Source organism: Crotalus tigris, unplaced genomic scaffold (genome assembly GCF_016545835.1).
Source record: "Crotalus tigris isolate CLP2741 ecotype Arizona unplaced genomic scaffold, ASM1654583v1 scf7180000018485.2372832, whole genome shotgun sequence".
Lineage (NCBI taxonomy): Eukaryota > Metazoa > Chordata > Lepidosauria > Squamata > Viperidae > Crotalus > Crotalus tigris.
The window spans coordinates 1621660-1638508 of NW_024097033.1; the positions used below are offsets into that span (position 1 = coordinate 1621660).

The 16849-nt window shown below is 36.5% G+C and overlaps 1 protein-coding gene across 26 annotated transcripts in view; it reads left to right on the forward strand.

Moving 5' to 3' along the window:
- The window catches only part of MAP2 (microtubule associated protein 2), a 254155-nt gene extending 237306 nt beyond the window's left edge, over window positions 1-16849 (forward strand). For 16 of the 26 annotated variants that reach the window (XM_039352914.1, XM_039352918.1, XM_039352913.1 and 13 more), the window contains 6 exons: window positions 2864-2925; window positions 4284-4338; window positions 8749-8841; window positions 10417-10498; window positions 14603-14715; window positions 15807-16849. In XM_039352914.1, coding sequence (XP_039208848.1) covers window positions 2864-2925; window positions 4284-4338; window positions 8749-8841; window positions 10417-10498; window positions 14603-14715; window positions 15807-16022 — 621 coding nt within the window. In that variant the 3' untranslated portion in view covers window positions 16023-16849. Of the gene's footprint in view, window positions 1-2863; window positions 2926-4283; window positions 4339-8748; window positions 8842-10416; window positions 10499-14602; window positions 14716-15806 lie in introns of those variants that run through there. The other 10 variants (XM_039352924.1, XM_039352929.1, XM_039352937.1 and 7 more) reach the window with 3 other exon arrangements.

Here is a 16849-nt window from a genome sequence, read left to right on the forward strand (position 1 = left end):
GTAATGTACTGGGATTATTCCAATTGACTCAAGTGTCCAAAGGGGGTATTTCATCCAGAAGAAACAGTTAGGAAAGACCATTCTCCATTTACATATAGCTGAAGAGATGACTCTGCATGACTGTAGAATTGACTGTACCCTCCAACTTGGTGATGGCAAGCAACAACAAGAGTGATAGCATGAAGGGCCAATCTGACATAAGCAGCAGTGGTGACAGTAATCTGGAAATAACTGATATTGGTATGCTGAAGAGTCCGGACAAGTATCAGTTTGGAAATAGATCAATGACATACCAAGACAACCAGCCTGCATCCTCTGGCTGTCATGTGAACTCTGTGGGATAGTGGTCAGTTTGGCCATCTCCTTCACTCTGCACTCTGGACATGAAAGTTAGAGGATCTGGAGTGTCCAGCCTATGGCAGCCCCGTTTCTCTGGTATCATTACATCTAAAAGACTAAGGAGCAAACTAAATTGATGATAGAGATTTGGGTAGATGGGAATTGGAGTTTCCTGTCCCTTTTTAGGAGAAAGAATGAGGGGAGAGTAGAAGCATTTCTGGTTGATTCTGTTGGTAAGGGTATAAGAAAGGTTTTTATTTTTTATATTTTCAAATTTTCACCAGGTACCTGGGAGAGCCATGAGATGGTGTTGTGTATGGATGGATAGAAGGGAGTAGAGAGACTGTCTGGCTAGGTTTTGGTTGCTGAGTGCTTTGCAGAAGCATCTCAGATCATTCAGTTTTTTGAAGGAGCATGCAATCGAGTATATGGTGGCTCCTTTGACCTAGGGAGGAAGGGTGAGATATAGAGCGATGGATGATACGAAGGAAGTAAAGGCAAGCAGTGACATGACAGTGTGATGGGCATAGGAACACATCTGGCAGGAAATGGGGGTGGGCCATTCTTGGGAAAGCATTCTTCATGCCTGGTACTGATGCTTCATTCCAGTCACTTTGCCCCACCCAAAGGCCTGTTCTTTGGAGTTTTGGAAAAAGTTCTTCCAGACAATAAGGATTACCTTTCAAGAAAGTAAGAAGTATCTGAGATGATGTAGTGATGCTTCCTCAGTGTTAGATATTGTGGCTGCAACTCTCCTGGCTATTGAAGTGAACTGCTTTTCTAGGAACTGCTTTCACAATCAGTTTGTGGAAATCAAGAGCATGCAGCTGGAGTTTCATAACATGAACTGAAATAGCCATGCCAAAAATAAGAAAATCCAATATAAACTGATATGACAACTAACAGTCTAAAGAGATAGAGATGCTATTTAGAGTGTCATTGAGAGATAAACTTGCTTCTTTCACCAGAAGCATACACTAACCTAGGAATGCACTAACCCATGCACCCTGTCTCTCTTTCCTTTGGAAATACAGTAATATTGTCACAGTCCCAACAACTGAAAGTGCTTACATAAAACAGTAAGAAGTTGCTTATTAATAAATCAAAATATAGAGTTGCATAATTCCCATCAGTAGCTAGTCAGTTAATAAATCTGTTTAACTTGTCTCTTGATCCCAGCCTATACATGCAGATACTGTAACTCTGATTCTGTTAGCACTTTCACACAGCATAACTGTCTGACAACAAAAAAAATGGAAGTTTAAAAAAGCTTGAAAAGACTTACATGTCAACTGAGATCTCATACTTTATAATTGTATAAATTATAATAAAAATAATAGAGTAAGGTGAAGTTTCCCCAACTGTTAATTGAAACAAAACAAAGGCATTTCAAGTTCTGCTAGCTTTCTGAAAGAAACCATTCTGACCACAAAAGAAAAATAAATAAAAAATGGCTATAACGTGCAAAATGGTGAAGGAGAAAGGATCAATAAGCCATCAGTTTCTCAATCAGGATGAAGGTATCTTTTGCTCACAGCCAATTCCCCTGCTAGTCAGTTCATGGAGTCTCCTTCTTACTGAATGTAATCATCAAAAGTGGCAGATAAGGAACTGCATTCTTAAACAGTTTAAGCACAAAAACTTCAGTCCTGTGGCTGCTGATAGCATCAGGGGAACAGTTCTAGATTTTCTGCTTTGCTAATACTGCAAATTTTTTATATTGTATGATTTAAGACAAAAAACAAAGTGAAGTACAACCCTACTACCAACCTGGTTATGCATTCCAACAAGTCCAACCATCACATTCTTCATACTGGCACGTCTTTGATGGTACGATGCACAGCAGAAAAGTGGTACAGGGAAGGCCTGAGAGGAAACGTGCACTTCTGCTAATCTTCCTACGCAAATGTATCCTAATCCAATGACATTTTAATATTACCCATCATTTTTTAAAAAATAAATAGTTTTATATAACAGAATTGAGCTTGGTTAATAGTTGAATGGGAGGTCACCAGAAGATATGTACTGCTATGGTCTAGACTAGGAAATTGAAAATATACCCCAGAATGCATTGCCAAACTAGAGACATGTCTATATAAATCACTGAGGACCCAACTCAACATGAGGGCAACTTTAAAAACAAACAAACAAGCACTTATTCTTCTTCAGGGCATGCTGAGGAAAAAGCAGCCTCTCCTTGTCACATGTACAGTGTGGTTCTCTTTGGTGTGAATGATATGTTTCAGAAGAATCTAATATGCTGTCTATCAGGAATGGGAAACATGGAGAGAAAGAGCTTTTGAGGGCTTAATGATTGGCAAGGAAGCCCAAAGAAAGTCAGGAGAGAAGTTCGCTGTACATACACAGCCCTTTTCTTCCTAGACCCCTCCCCCCCATCCCTCATTGGTTGCTATTTTTTCTTAACTGTGATTATGTAGATAAATATAGAAGAAGTTATGTAGATAAATATATTTCTGGTTTTAAATTACAAAGTTTTTAAATTATAAAACGTATCATACCACAGGAATATGCTTATGCTCCGTGGGCAGCTAGAGAAGCCTCTGAAAACCACACACTTCAGCTGAGGTATATGTCTCCTTGTAAAATTTGGTTTTGATTTTTAGCAAAATGACATACTTTCCATCAGGGTTTAGAAAATTGAGAGGCATAAAATGACCAGAACTACCCCATAGCATATGCTAATTTTTTAATGTGAAGCACATTGCATCATATCCACAGCAATTGAGATGATCAAATGTGGAGCTACAGTTCAGATGTTTATAGGAAGGACAGAATAACACACATTTCTGATGGGGTTTAAAACAGGTGCCCATATAACTTCATCATGGCAATGCAACCAGAATCTTTAAAAATCAATATTTGGGGACGGGGAGAGATTTTGTTTTGGGCTTTTGTATTATTTATTTTAATAGAATATGATAAAACTACAGTATTAAGAGGAAAAACAGTGATTATGCAGAGAAACTAGCTATATTATAGGAATTAAAATATACTAAATGTGAAAACTAATCAATAGGGAAAACTAATATAATATTAATTCACATCTTAGCTTAGCATTAAATCTAACCTATATCCAATAGAAACAGAGAGGCTTTTCAGAAACATATAACACTCTTATCCTGAATCCATTACTTAAAATCCATAAAGTATTTCTATTTGTGTAAAATTATCTGCTTTGTCATGCTTCATAATCAAAAGAATGAAAGTTCTTTATTAGATGACAGATTCCATGTTTTAGGAATGTAGTTCAATGTTACAAATTAATTGCAACACTGGGACCAATCCCCGCAATCTTTTTTTAACATTGTTTGAGGGGTCCCATAAATATTAAATAATATTTTCTGATGAATTGATTGATTTTAAATGATAAGATACAATCATTTTATGTTTCTTAATGCCTGGATTCTTTGATTCTTCAAAATAGGCAATTCTACTGCTTAATTCCACATTTCAGTTAAATAATTAATAGTGACTTTTTTATGTATTGGGGTTCTCAGCATTGAAGCGACACACAAGTTGTTAACCAAGTTCTTCTTTACTTGTTACACGTTACCACTTGCTCACCCAACAGGCTGGCAGGCCTTTTATAGTTTTCCCAACATCCAATCATAAATCCCCTTTATTCGTGCCTTGCGCCTGCGCACAAGACCGGCGCCAACCAGTCTGGTCCCGGGCAGCTTTTAGGTTGCCCGGGACCATTTGCAACATTTCTGGGCCTGCTGAGTTTCCTCAGCAGGCCCAGGACACAACAACTTTCATTTTATGTTATCATTTCCTTAGAATGAAGAATGAAAAGAACACAGTATCTGAAAATCCTTAAAATAACTATTAAAATCACCTGATTTAGAATTTTGGGTCATTTTACAATAATTGGATTAGATTGGGTTATTCCATAATGCCAAACACTCACATCTATCTTTCAGGGCTGGAAGAGAAGATCCCTGTTTCTGGACTGTAAAACTTGCTAAGATTCCAGAGGTATTACACAGTTACTCACCAATTAGGCTAAAAGCTATAAAACACCTCATTCTAAAAGAATAAAAAAATATTGATGTTAATATAAAAGCCCAATGATGAATTGAAAATCTGGTAAATTAAAGTATTTTACGTTGATCTCAATTTGGTGAGTCAAGGGAGTTTAGCTTGATATAAACATTTTTTCATCTAGTAATGAGAAAAGTAGCTAGTAGAAATTAACTTTGGAATCCATCTTAAAATATATATTAATATCAATGTAATATTCTTTTTGATAGCATTAATCTTGATTAATTAATTAATTAATCTTAATTAGAGTTTTAATCAAGCTATAGTTACTGAAATTGCACCTATTGCATTTAGATATAGATAATTCAATATGTTGTAATATATTTTGAGAAAAATACAAATCCAGACATTTTAGAGAACCCATATAAATTGTAAATCCAATCTCTTGCAATAATCTATAGCTATAGTGGATCCCAATGCTAGCAAATTAGGTTTGTTTCAACTAGTAGTATAACCAGAGTGTAAACATATTGCTGTTTATAAAGCAATAAACTGTGGTAATGACATTGTACAATTCTCAAGGATAGTCATAATATCTGCATATAAGAACAATTTATATTCAATATCGAATGCAAACATACTGTTATTATGTTGAGATTGTCTAATAGAAATAGCCAGTAGTTTAAGAAACACTAAATTGAAGATTAAAAGAGATAAGAAGCATCCTTGCTGAGTGCAATGATATAACTTGACAGGTTAAGAAACAAATTCATTTGTAATAACTTTAGCTATGGGACAAAGATATTAGTTTCCCAGGAAATTAATAATTTGCTATTCAGTTACAAAAGCCCCTAATTGACATAATTCAGTATAAAAATCAAAACCCTGATAGTTGACAAATTCAACCTGGATAATATCTGTCTTATCATTGATCTGAAATCCCAGTTATAAATTTTTGTCAATTTTCTTGTTTCAAACAATAATCCATTTTTGTAGCTTTCTGTCAGATTCTCAGTATTTCCACTCAATATATTTCAGGGAGAATTGAAATTGTTCTTTGCCTTCAATTTAAGCTTTGCTGCTACAAATACGTGATATGATTTGTCTGTGAGATTTCTAACATATGACAACAATTAATCTTTAATCATCTTTTCTATTTTTATTTAGGGGAAAGTAGTCAGAGAGTTTTAAATGTATCCCAGATAATTTATTTATTGGTAGAGTCTTGCATTTTTTTTAAAAAAGAATAAATTCCCTTCTTAATATGTTCTAGAAAGAGAGAATGCTTTAGAAGAAAAATATTCAAATATCATCTAGAATTGACCAATCCATAATTGTTAAATTTCACAGTTATCTTTAAAAATGAAGATGTGTAGCTATTAATGAATTTAACTACTGTGCTCTCTTTGATTTCTCTCCCATGATGGCTAATTGAATGTACCAATGTCCTGAAATTCTGCATTCCCTAGCTATCATCCTTGTCTTAGTATTTGTTGCAGTAGTTTAGGAAGGTGAGAGATGGAAGAAATTGGTTTAGCAAATTTTATCTAATTTGCACTTTCTCAATCTATACCTGAACAAAAATGCAGCTGTGTTTCAAGAGCTTTATTTTTTCAATTTTTGCAGTTCATTCCTCTAATTTAAAAATGCATTTGAAATTCATCTAAAGAAGGGAACTCTCCCACTCACATTCATAACTAGTATGTGATGTCAGGTAAAATTAGATGATCTCCAACTTAATATTTTAAAAAAGATTCAGAAAGACAACCATAGACTCTTGGGATCATCGAGATGGAAAGGATATAAAAGGTTATCAATAAAAGTCAGCTGCACATCTTCACTACCCCAGTGGGTGTAGGGGTTCTACCAGAGCTCCCCTCTTCAATTGCTCTGCATTCTAAAATAGCACATGGGAAAAGTTAGCACATGGATATTGCTCTATATGTTGAGCCTCCATTTTGTTGGCAGTGTCATGTTCTATAACTTTCAAAAGAAATATGAAATAAGCAAAGACAGCAGAAGGGACCCTGAAGGTAGTGAATTAACATTGAGAGTTGTGTGCCCTTGTTTCAAAGAATAATCCTTGAGGTATAGATGAATTTTCATAAACTTTCTACAAAACTGCACACACATACACACACACACACACAAAATTCAAAATAGTGTAGCAGGAAGGAAGCAGGAGAAAGATATGAGCATTTAACATTTTTATATTTTGGAAATTTTCTTTTTGTTTAAAACAGAGATCCAGTAATTTTAAATAGAAGTGTAGGTTTTACTTTATTTTAATTATTATTTTTTCTATGTTATAATAATTGCAATATGCACAAGAGCATTTATATTCTTATATCTGGCCATTTCAATTTAAATTTACCATACATCCTGATGATTATGCCTTTTGCCATTTATAAAACTGGTAAAATCATGCCATTCCTAGTAGAGTAATGATTTCCTACGTGTATTTTTGTAATTTCTTGTGAGAAAGGCCCATGCTTGCCTAGAAGATAACCAAACTGTCCTTTCTGTATATAGTGGCATCTTTTATATCTAAATAAGATATATACAATGTATGTACATACCAGAATATTTGATGAGTTGATTGTATAGTGTAGTTTTTTATTGTTTGCTGTTTAATGAAGAAGAAGCTTGCCATTTTTTAAACTGCAAGATTCCATCACAGTCACTTGGGTAAATAGAGACTGATAAATACTCACAGACCTTTTGATAAAGGGATGTAGTAAATGTGGCACAAAGCCCAAAGGAAATTTCATTTCATTTCATTAGCCACCTTTCTAGAAAAGTATTTCAGTGTTTGATTTGTACCAAGGACAGAAGAAACTGTGACACTTTCAAAACCAGTATCTATCTATTCCTGAAATACACGGAATAAGAATATAGTCACCCTTGATTGTATTTACCTATGAAGCTGAGGAAAGACTGGTCTAAGAGCTGCTTTCAGAAAGATTTCAATCCTGTAATCTCTCTCATTTAGGTGTTGTTGCTTTCCCTTGGAAGTGAGGGCAATGCCAAGCAAATATTCTCTTATTGTCTTGCTCTGTAATTTTAATTCATAAATGGAAAACTCTGGTTTTTTGTTTTTGTTTTTTGCAACCCTAGTCACAATCATGTGCACAATAGATTCAGACAAGGACATGCTTTTGCTCCTGAAATATTGTTCAGCAGCCATAAAACTAAAAAAGTCTCCCCAACTAACAGCATACCGCAATGAAAAAAAGAGAATACCCTTAGAATTTTGTTGAAAATCTACCCCAGATTGTAAAGAAAAGGCACAAAGCTTAGACAATTATAAAATAAGTTTTAAAACATGTATACATACTTAAAAGTTTTGGAACTTTTAAATAAACCTTTGTGGCATTTAATTTTCAAAAAGGTTTTTATATTGGCAGCCTCAGGAATCCTGCTTGTGGTATGTCAGGAAAAAGAAAATCAGAAATGCTTCAGGATCTCAGGAAAGATACAGCTCTGATTTCAAGGCATGGACAATCAAATGGGATAAAAAATCCAAAGTTTGTAATTAGAAATAGTAACATAATTGGAGATCAGGAAGAGAGGTGGTTTTTGAATGTTAGGCAAGAGTTGTTCACAAAGCAAAAACTTTAAAAAAATGGAGGGAGAGGGGGAGGACACCATGCATGCAGTTCCAAAAGCTCAGCTGTGCAATGACAGATCTTTTCTGAAATAATGACTGAATAAGCAATCATTCTGCATGTTACTAGCCAGTCAAGAATAAGGATCTGGTCCTCTAAGTCTAAGGATTTGGGTTATCATGTGGGCAGAAAGACACCATGTCCTCTCTTCTAAAATAGAGAACTATTGACCAGGTAAAATATATGACAGTTGAGATCCTTAATTTCATTCAAATATATCCAAGAAGGTTTTTCCCCTAAAATTGTTCCGTCTGTACATTTAACAAGTGTTCCAGATGTCTTTCTATTCAGCCCTCAGAATGCCCAACTTATGGACAATAGCCTTCCTTTCTGTGCATCTTTCCTATATATCTTTCTCCTCCTCCAAGTTTCCCAAATGATGAAAAGCTGGTTTGAAACGTCCAGTGTTATTGGCACTGTTACTCTATTGGTTAACTGTTCTGTAATTCATGAGGAAAGTCTGTTTTCCACATGAGAGATTTCTTCTTTCCCCTTCTTCCCTTAAGTAATGCCATTTTCTCCTTTCCCGAGACTTCGTGTCTTCTACTTCACAGGACTTTCCCTGACCAGCATTTTCTAAAGCTGACTTTCCTTCATTCCCTTTTTTAACCACTCAGCTCAGAAAAGGACTTGAATGCAGATTTAGACATTATAGCGTAATTTTGCACCCTGATTTTCAGGATCATGAAAGCCAAAGAATATGCTTAATAGTAAGATAACCTCCAATTCCTTTTAGGTTAGGATTTTAAGCAAGAAGATTGATTTTAGTGATGTACAATCCAGATGTGGTTCAAGAGATAACATCAAACATTCAGCAGGGGGAGGAAAAGTAAGTAGAGGTGGTACCTTACATTGATCTCCAGAGACTGTGGGGAACCCACGCTTTATGAACTAGCCCAGTGATGGCGAACCTTTTAGAGACTAAGTGCCCAAAACTGGCCCCGCCCCTGCTCCACCCCCTGCCCCACCCCTGCCCCCGCTCTGCCCCACCCTGCCTGTCCGCAGGGCCACTCACCATTTCCAGGGCCCGCTGCAGATCGCCCAGGCAGCCCAGCAGCACCAAGCGGCCACGCCCTCTGCCCACACCCTGCAGCATCAACTGGGCGCGGTGGGGCATGAGGGCAGAGTCTTGTCTATGCTGCCTGGCTGCCATGTCCTTGGCTGCGCTGCTCCACATGGGCCACGCTCAGGGGTGACTCTCCTTCAGAGAGGCTGCTGGTGAGAGGGGGTCGTGGGCAGAGGCAAGGCTGGTGCAACGGCATGTGTGCCTACAGAGAGGGCTCTGACTGCCACCTCTGGCATCCGTGCCATAGGTTCTCCACCACTGAACTAGCCCATTAATCCTTTAAAGAAGATTGCTTCTCTTCTTGCTAATGTTTCACACATTAACTTGGTCTAATAATGCATCAGCTTTGTGTGCTGAGTGGGTATATCCTTCCTTCCTCAAAAAAACCACAGCAAGTTCTTAATTTCACTCAGAAGGACAAGAGCCAGGTTTTCTTCACAAAGCATCCTGTTCTGCAAGCACTTATGTAATGACTAACTGCAGTGGTTCTTCTGAACTCCATCGTTAAAGTTTGAAAGCAAAATGAAAAAAAAAAGAGTCTTATAAGTCCTGAGTTCTGAAGAAATAATGATGTCAGCAGAAAGTTACCATTGCTTGATTAAAATGTCAGATGTATTGTCACTGATTCAAAAGTAAGAGATATGATCACTCATTGGTCCCAATCTTACCAGATGCATTCATAGCCACTGAACAATGCATGTAAACTAGCTGTAAGATGATTTCACTTCACTGTGGGTGATATGTGAATCCAGGGCTATCTTAGGAGACACTTGCCTAATTCTATGGTTTGACCGTTTCAGCAAACTTATTTCAAGCACTCTAGTAAACACCTCTTAAATATTTTGACATATTTGACATGTCAAAATTATAGGACAATATTTCCACTAATGTTTCTCAGAAGCCAAGGAAGTTTATGAAATTACCTTAAGAAGAGAAAATTGTTCTGAGCAGAAAGTCAGGCAATGAAAATAAAACATCCTTGATTATCTAAAGAAAATGGAAGCTTTAAAAGACACGCTTCAACACACAGCACTGAGGCAAATCTTATCTTCATCTTTAAAAATAATCTCACTTTCCTGATTAATAACCTTACCTATTAATGAAAGAGATTTTAAATGATTCCACTAATTTACTCTTCCAATGGGATGTTTGCTGTATTAACCTGAATATCATTCCTTCTTGGTACCATTATTATTTATTTCTAATATTCTGTGTTTTTCAAACTAAACACTTACCTTTTCTATTTTTGTTTCTTCTTCCTACAGATATAAAATGCATATTTTTCAGTGTCTATAGCTCTCTATAAACATACAGATATATTTTGTATATTTCAAATAGGTGCAGATTGTAACCAAGAAGATAGACTTGAGTCATGTGACTTCTAAATGTGGTTCCCTGAAGAATATCCGTCATAGGCCAGGTAATGCTAAGATTTTCCAGACGGGAAATGGAATCTTGTAAACTCCAGAAATTCTGTAAACTTCTACAGTTTCATTTCTAGGCACTCTGATTCCAAAACCATGACTGGATGTTTGGGGAAAACTGCCTCCTCCATTTCCCTAATATCTGGTCTGTTGCCATTGCTACGTGGTAAGGTAGGAGGAAGGAAAGAAAAGAGGTCTCTAGCAAAGCCTATCTGTCAGCCCAGACACGTACAGTAAATGAGATGGGAGGAAGATGAGCCCTGCAAGAGCAGTCATAACAAAAAGCCTCCAGGGAGTAGATTGGTCATAAGCACTTCTCAGTGCATATTTTGCTGAATTTGTGTTTGTGAAACTTTTACATTGGTTTCTGAATTATGTGCTGCGTTATATCATTGAAGTACATGGAACTAAATTAGAAAAAGGTTAACTACACCAGTCTGGTAATGGGTCAAATGTGTGCTGAGAAAATCATACAAACAATATACCTAGTAGGTATAATTCACGAAGTTATTTTTTTAAAGGAAATTTTCTCTTTCTAGTAAAGCCAGGTAATTGCAGATAAATCATTTGAGTCAAATTTACCAATTTTTAAAATGGATAAACCAACATGAAGTAATTGATTGTACACATTTTCTAACATTAAAACACACATATTGCATATAATTAGCACTGCAGTGACTTAAATTGTGAATATCTATCTATCTATCTATCTATCTAACTATCTATCTATCTATCTATCTATCTATCTATCTATCTATCTATCTATCTATCCCTTCATCTATCTATCATCTAATTTATATCCTGGGGCACTTGTAAGTAATATTAGTGGTTTAGTTAAAACTAAATTGTTAAAAAGTTAAATAGTTAATAGTTAAAATAGTTTAAAATATATAGTACTGTACACAGAGACACCAAACCAATACCTGGCATTAACACCTCGGTGCTTTCCTGAAATGCTTCATCTTCAGCTATTTCTGGAGGACTGTTAAAGTTGGATCCAAATGAACCTTGGGTAGAAAGCCATTCCAGGGGGGATGCCTCTGGGCTCCCACCCACCCTCCCCAAAATGGAGGACAGTCAGTGCTTCTCTTGGCATGATTCAAGTGGCTGTGCCACCTGAAAGGGAGAGAAGTGGTCCTGCAGATAACCTGGCACCAAACTGTAAAGGCCTTTATATGTTAAAGCTGGCATTTTACATTGAGTTTGGAAGCTAAGAGGAATACGGCAGACAACCAAGATTACAGACTTGTAACCAAAACAAAGAGGTGCTTGAATAGTCTATTCAGAATCATCAATTTCCAACAAGTTACTGGGATCACTTCAAAACTGCAGATGTTGATTCACCATCCTATTTAATTTTTCAGTGTTAATGGTGAAGGACAGCCCAACTTTAGCAACTAATATATATATAAATATATTTCATACCTGCTGGAAACACGTTTGCCCCATACTATTTGGTTTCTCAGTTTTCTCAGTCGTTCCAAGAAGAATGGAACTGATGTCTATCCCTAAACGAATAAGACTAGAGTTAAAGAAACTTCACCCAAATTAAGCAGGTCATTATGTAGAGGTGGTTGAACCAAAGTAAAAAACCAGTGCTTCAGAGTGTTCAAGGGCAGTAATTGAACTCCTGTTTGAAATAGCTTTTAAAGCAGCCACACTTTTTCCTGGGACAAAGGCAACTTTTTGTGTTAAAATCTGATGCAGTACATAGCCCAACATTACCATTCTTACATCTTAGCAGAGAACCTTTTTAAAACCTGGAATTTTCGAACACCAATAAAAAACTGTACAATTTTCTTTTCAGATTGGGCAAGACCTGGCCTAAAAACAGTAACTGTGAGAGGGACTTTGGAATCCTAGTGGATAATCACTTGACTATGAGCCAGCAGTGTGCAGCAGCAGCCAAAAAAGCTAATACAATCCTAGGTTACATAAACAGAGGCATAGAATCAAGATCACACAAAGTATTAGTACTGCTTTATAAAACATTAATAAGACCACACCTGGAATACTGCAGCCAATTTGGTCACCATATCACAAAAAAGATGTTGAGAGTTTTGAAAAAATTCAGAGAAGAGCAACTAAGATGATCAAAGGCCTGGAGACTAAAACATATGAAGAACAGTTGCAGGACTTGGGTTTGGCTAGTCTAAAGAAAAGAAGAAATAGGGGAGACATGATAGCAGTATTCCAGTATTTGAGGGGCTGCACAAGGCAGAGGGGGCCAAGTTGTTCACCAAAGCACCAGAGGGAAGGACGAGAAACAATGGGTGGAAACAGATCAAAGAGAAGCAACCTGGAATTAAGGAGAAACTTCCTGACAGTGAGGACAATCAACCAGTGAAATAGCTTGCCCCCAGAAATCATGGGCGCTCCATCACTGGAGATTTTTAAGAGGCTAGACATTCACCTGTCTGAGACGGTATAGGTTCTCCTGCTTGAGCAGGGTGCTGGACTAGAAGACCTCCAAGGTCCCTTCCAGCTTCTATTCTATTCTATTCTATTCTATTCTATTCTATTCTATTCTATTCTATTCTATTCTATTCTATTCTTGTACTTTAATTATAAAATTTAGATTATGATCAAAGTATAAAAATAACTATATAGTTTACATGTGAATTCTGCTTCTTTGATTTCAGAAAAAAATCTGTTTCTCCAGAAAGTTACATTAATTGCATTGCTAGCATTGTATGTAAAACAACTTTGTAGGAAGAATATCTTTCAAAGGAGTAAAATACTAAAATATTCAAAGAAAAAATATTTAAAAATGGCTATACTGCAGTTGTTTGTTTATTTATTTATTTATTTATTTATTTCTGGGTATTTCCCAAACATTTTTTAAATGTAACTAGCTATAGGTATAAGCATGTTCATATTACGTATGCCAACTTCAAAGGGATGACAGAAATTAGCAAAATTATGATAAAATAACTATTGATTATTAGTTAAAATAGGGCAAGATGTGACTTGGCAGCTGAAAACATTACGAAAGATCTTTAAGATAAGAATCTCTATTATTACTCTTGCAATTGTCTCCAAATAACTTTTCAATGTCCTTTTTAAATATGAAAGTTAGTACAGAGGCCAAATAGCCCCCACCGGGATATTGTCCCAAATCATTCCGAGCAAAGATCTTTCCCTGGTGTCCTGGCCATCTGGGAGGTAGCTGGTCAATTCACTTTTCCTGCTTTTTGTTAATAGAGAACAGCCCAGTCCAATCAGGATCACAGCAACATAGTGTGTTTGCAAGGAGGTTTACTCCCAAACTGCCCAGAACCTGGAGAGGCAATGCTGCAGAAACACTTCTAGTTTTATGATGGCTGAAGTTAAATGACATACTGGAGTATGGCAAAGGTCACATAGTCTAAACCAAACCATATAATAAGTAGTTAAGATTTTCTTTATTAACCACAATTAAACCCATGACATGGGTTTAGAGTGCAGTAAGCCAAACCACAAAATATATAGCTCAAACTCCATTTGTAGGGTAGATATGGCAGATATATCTCATTTTAGCTAATAACAGTCATTTTAATAATAATAATAATAATAATAATAATAATAATAATAATAATAATAATGATGATGATGATGATGTTGGAAGGGACCTTGGAGGTCATCTAGTCCAACCCCCTGCTCAGGCAGGAAACCCTATACCATTTCGGACAAATGGCTGTCCAGTCTCTTCTTAAAAACTTCCAGTGTTGGAGCATTCACCGCTTCTGGAGGCAGGTTGTTCCACTGGTTACTTGTCCTGACTGTCAAGAAGCTTCTCCTTAGTTCTAGGTTGCTTCTCTTCTTGATTAGTTTCCACCCATTGCTTCTTGTCCTGCCTTCAGGCGCTTTGGAAAAACGCCTGAAGGCAGGCACTTTTCCAGTTTTAAGGCCCACTGTTGTAGAAGCTTTGTCTATAATTATGTGGATTGTGTGTATATGTTTACTTCTCTTTTGTCATGTTCTCATCATACGCTAAATAATATTTTTCAAATTGAAGTGCATAATAATCCATTACACAGTAGGTTTAAATGTTATTTAAATCCTAGATCCAGAAAAACTGTACTCTTTTAAAGTATTTTCCCCTCCCCCATAACTTATAGGAGGGGGTCGAGTGAAAATCGAAAGTGTGAAACTGGATTTTAAAGAGAAGGCCCAAGCCAAAGTTGGCTCACTTGAAAATGCTCACCATGTGCCTGGAGGAGGTAATATCAAGGTAAGACATCAGGGGCCAGAGACTTGGCAGCTTGTCAATATATTAATTTAATGGATTATCTATTCTTTTGTTTAATATTTTGGAGTTCTTCATAGTCATAGGTAAAAATGACAATGATTTACAGAGAGATAGAAGTTGCTACTCCCCCACTGTGTCCCCCATTAGGCTTGAGTTAACTGCTTAGCTCTTCCTTCAGAGGAGACTTTGCAAGAACAGGGAGATTCCCAAGGGTGAAAAGTCCCATCTTATGCCATATCCAAGTCCCAGAGATTTCCTGCCTCGTCTCTGAAGTCAAAGCTTTACACTGATCATTGGTTTATGTAAAAATACTTTCAGACTTACCTTCACTGACTGCATGTTTGACTTTGTTTCTTTTTTTCCCTGAAATCATTTCATTTTTTAAAAAAGCCCACATGTTAAATACAGAAATTTAACAGAAATTGATTTCCTTCTCCCTCTTTTAAATCTCCCCAGGGGGAAAAAAACATTTTACGTATTTATTTTTTATGTTCATATCAACCTCATTGATTTTTTTGTTCCCTACAAAGCTGAACTACAGTATATGATTCTCATTAACTATATTGTATAAGCTGGAGTATTTATTTTATGATTTAAACAAAAAAGTTAAAATATTATTTAAATCAATGTTTTAATCTTTTTAAAAGGAGTATACAGAATGCCCAAAGAGTACAAATTATCTTTAAAAAATTATTTTAGCCCAGAAAATCTGTCATGAATGAATCTGTCATTCAATTAATTTGGAAAGTCCGGATCAACAAAACTAAACTTATACTCCAACATTTCCCACACGATTCTTGCACATATCTTCATTTTCACTTAAATTTATTTAAAGAAAAATATGAATGGAGATTTCTGGTGATGAAATTAGGACAATTTCATAAAGAGGCTGAGCCAACGACACATCTGTAATCTGCTTTTGAAGTTTGACTAGGGAGGTATCATTCGAAGGTTGCCCCCCAAAAAACATTGAGAGAATTTTTTACAAGGAAATTAAAGTGAAATTGGTCTCAGGGGAGCTTACACCTCTATAGTTGCTGCATTTTATTTTTGCACTTTCCTTCCTTGCACAGATTGACAGCCAGAAACTCAATTTCCGAGAGCACGCAAGGGCCCGTGTGGACCATGGCGCAGAAATCATCACCCAATCTCCTGGCCGATCAAGTGTGGCTTCCCCTCGGAGGCTTAGCAACGTCTCCTCCTCTGGCAGTATCAATCTGCTTGAATCTCCTCAACTTGCCACCCTGGCTGAAGATGTCACTGCAGCCCTCGCTAAACAGGGCTTATGAATTTGCTTTGTTAGCAGTGTTTGAAGTTACAATTATTTAGGCATGATTTCTTGCCAGGAATGGGCTCTGAGCAGGTGTTAACATTCATTCTTTACTATGTCTAAAATTAAGTCACATCCCAAGACTGTAGTAATCATAAAATAAAAACTGGGGGAAAGAACCATATAGATGCAGAAACTGGCCTGATTTCCAATTACAGCAGGAAGATCTTGGCTTTTCTGTGGGTACAATAGCAGTATATTACATTGGACAATTATTGTCGCTCTGCTCTGTCTTGCATGGAGTATGTACTATGATAACAATGCATTTTGACCTTCCATGTGCCTGAAGGCCATCCTTTACTTTCTGAAGAGTCTTTGTTCAATCCCTTGAGTTGCTCCTTTAACCGTTTTGTTGATGGATGGAATTAAGAAGCATCTCCACTTGTAATTTATCAACAGGTTAATTTAAGCAGGAGAGTCTGAGGACCATGCAGAAGGGCAAATATAGTGATGTCAACACTTCAGAAAGGGTGGGGTTATTTTATATACATGGGTAGAAGAAAGAGGCAATTAAGTTATTAACGTTGTGGAAGTTGGATGATTATGTCAGTGTATAGCTGATTACAATAAATTATTTAACTAATAAGTAAGTAGTGGGGGGGAATTCATATGAGCTGTACTTGGGGAAGCAGCATTTTTTTCTTTTTTAAAACAGTTACTGAAATTAAGCTATGGAGTTGTGTCAGATTAGAATATTGGTTAAGCATCTAGGTTTGTGTCTTCACTACTGGTTTCATGTCCTCTCCCATCTGTTTGATACAGTATTTTATATATATATATATATAT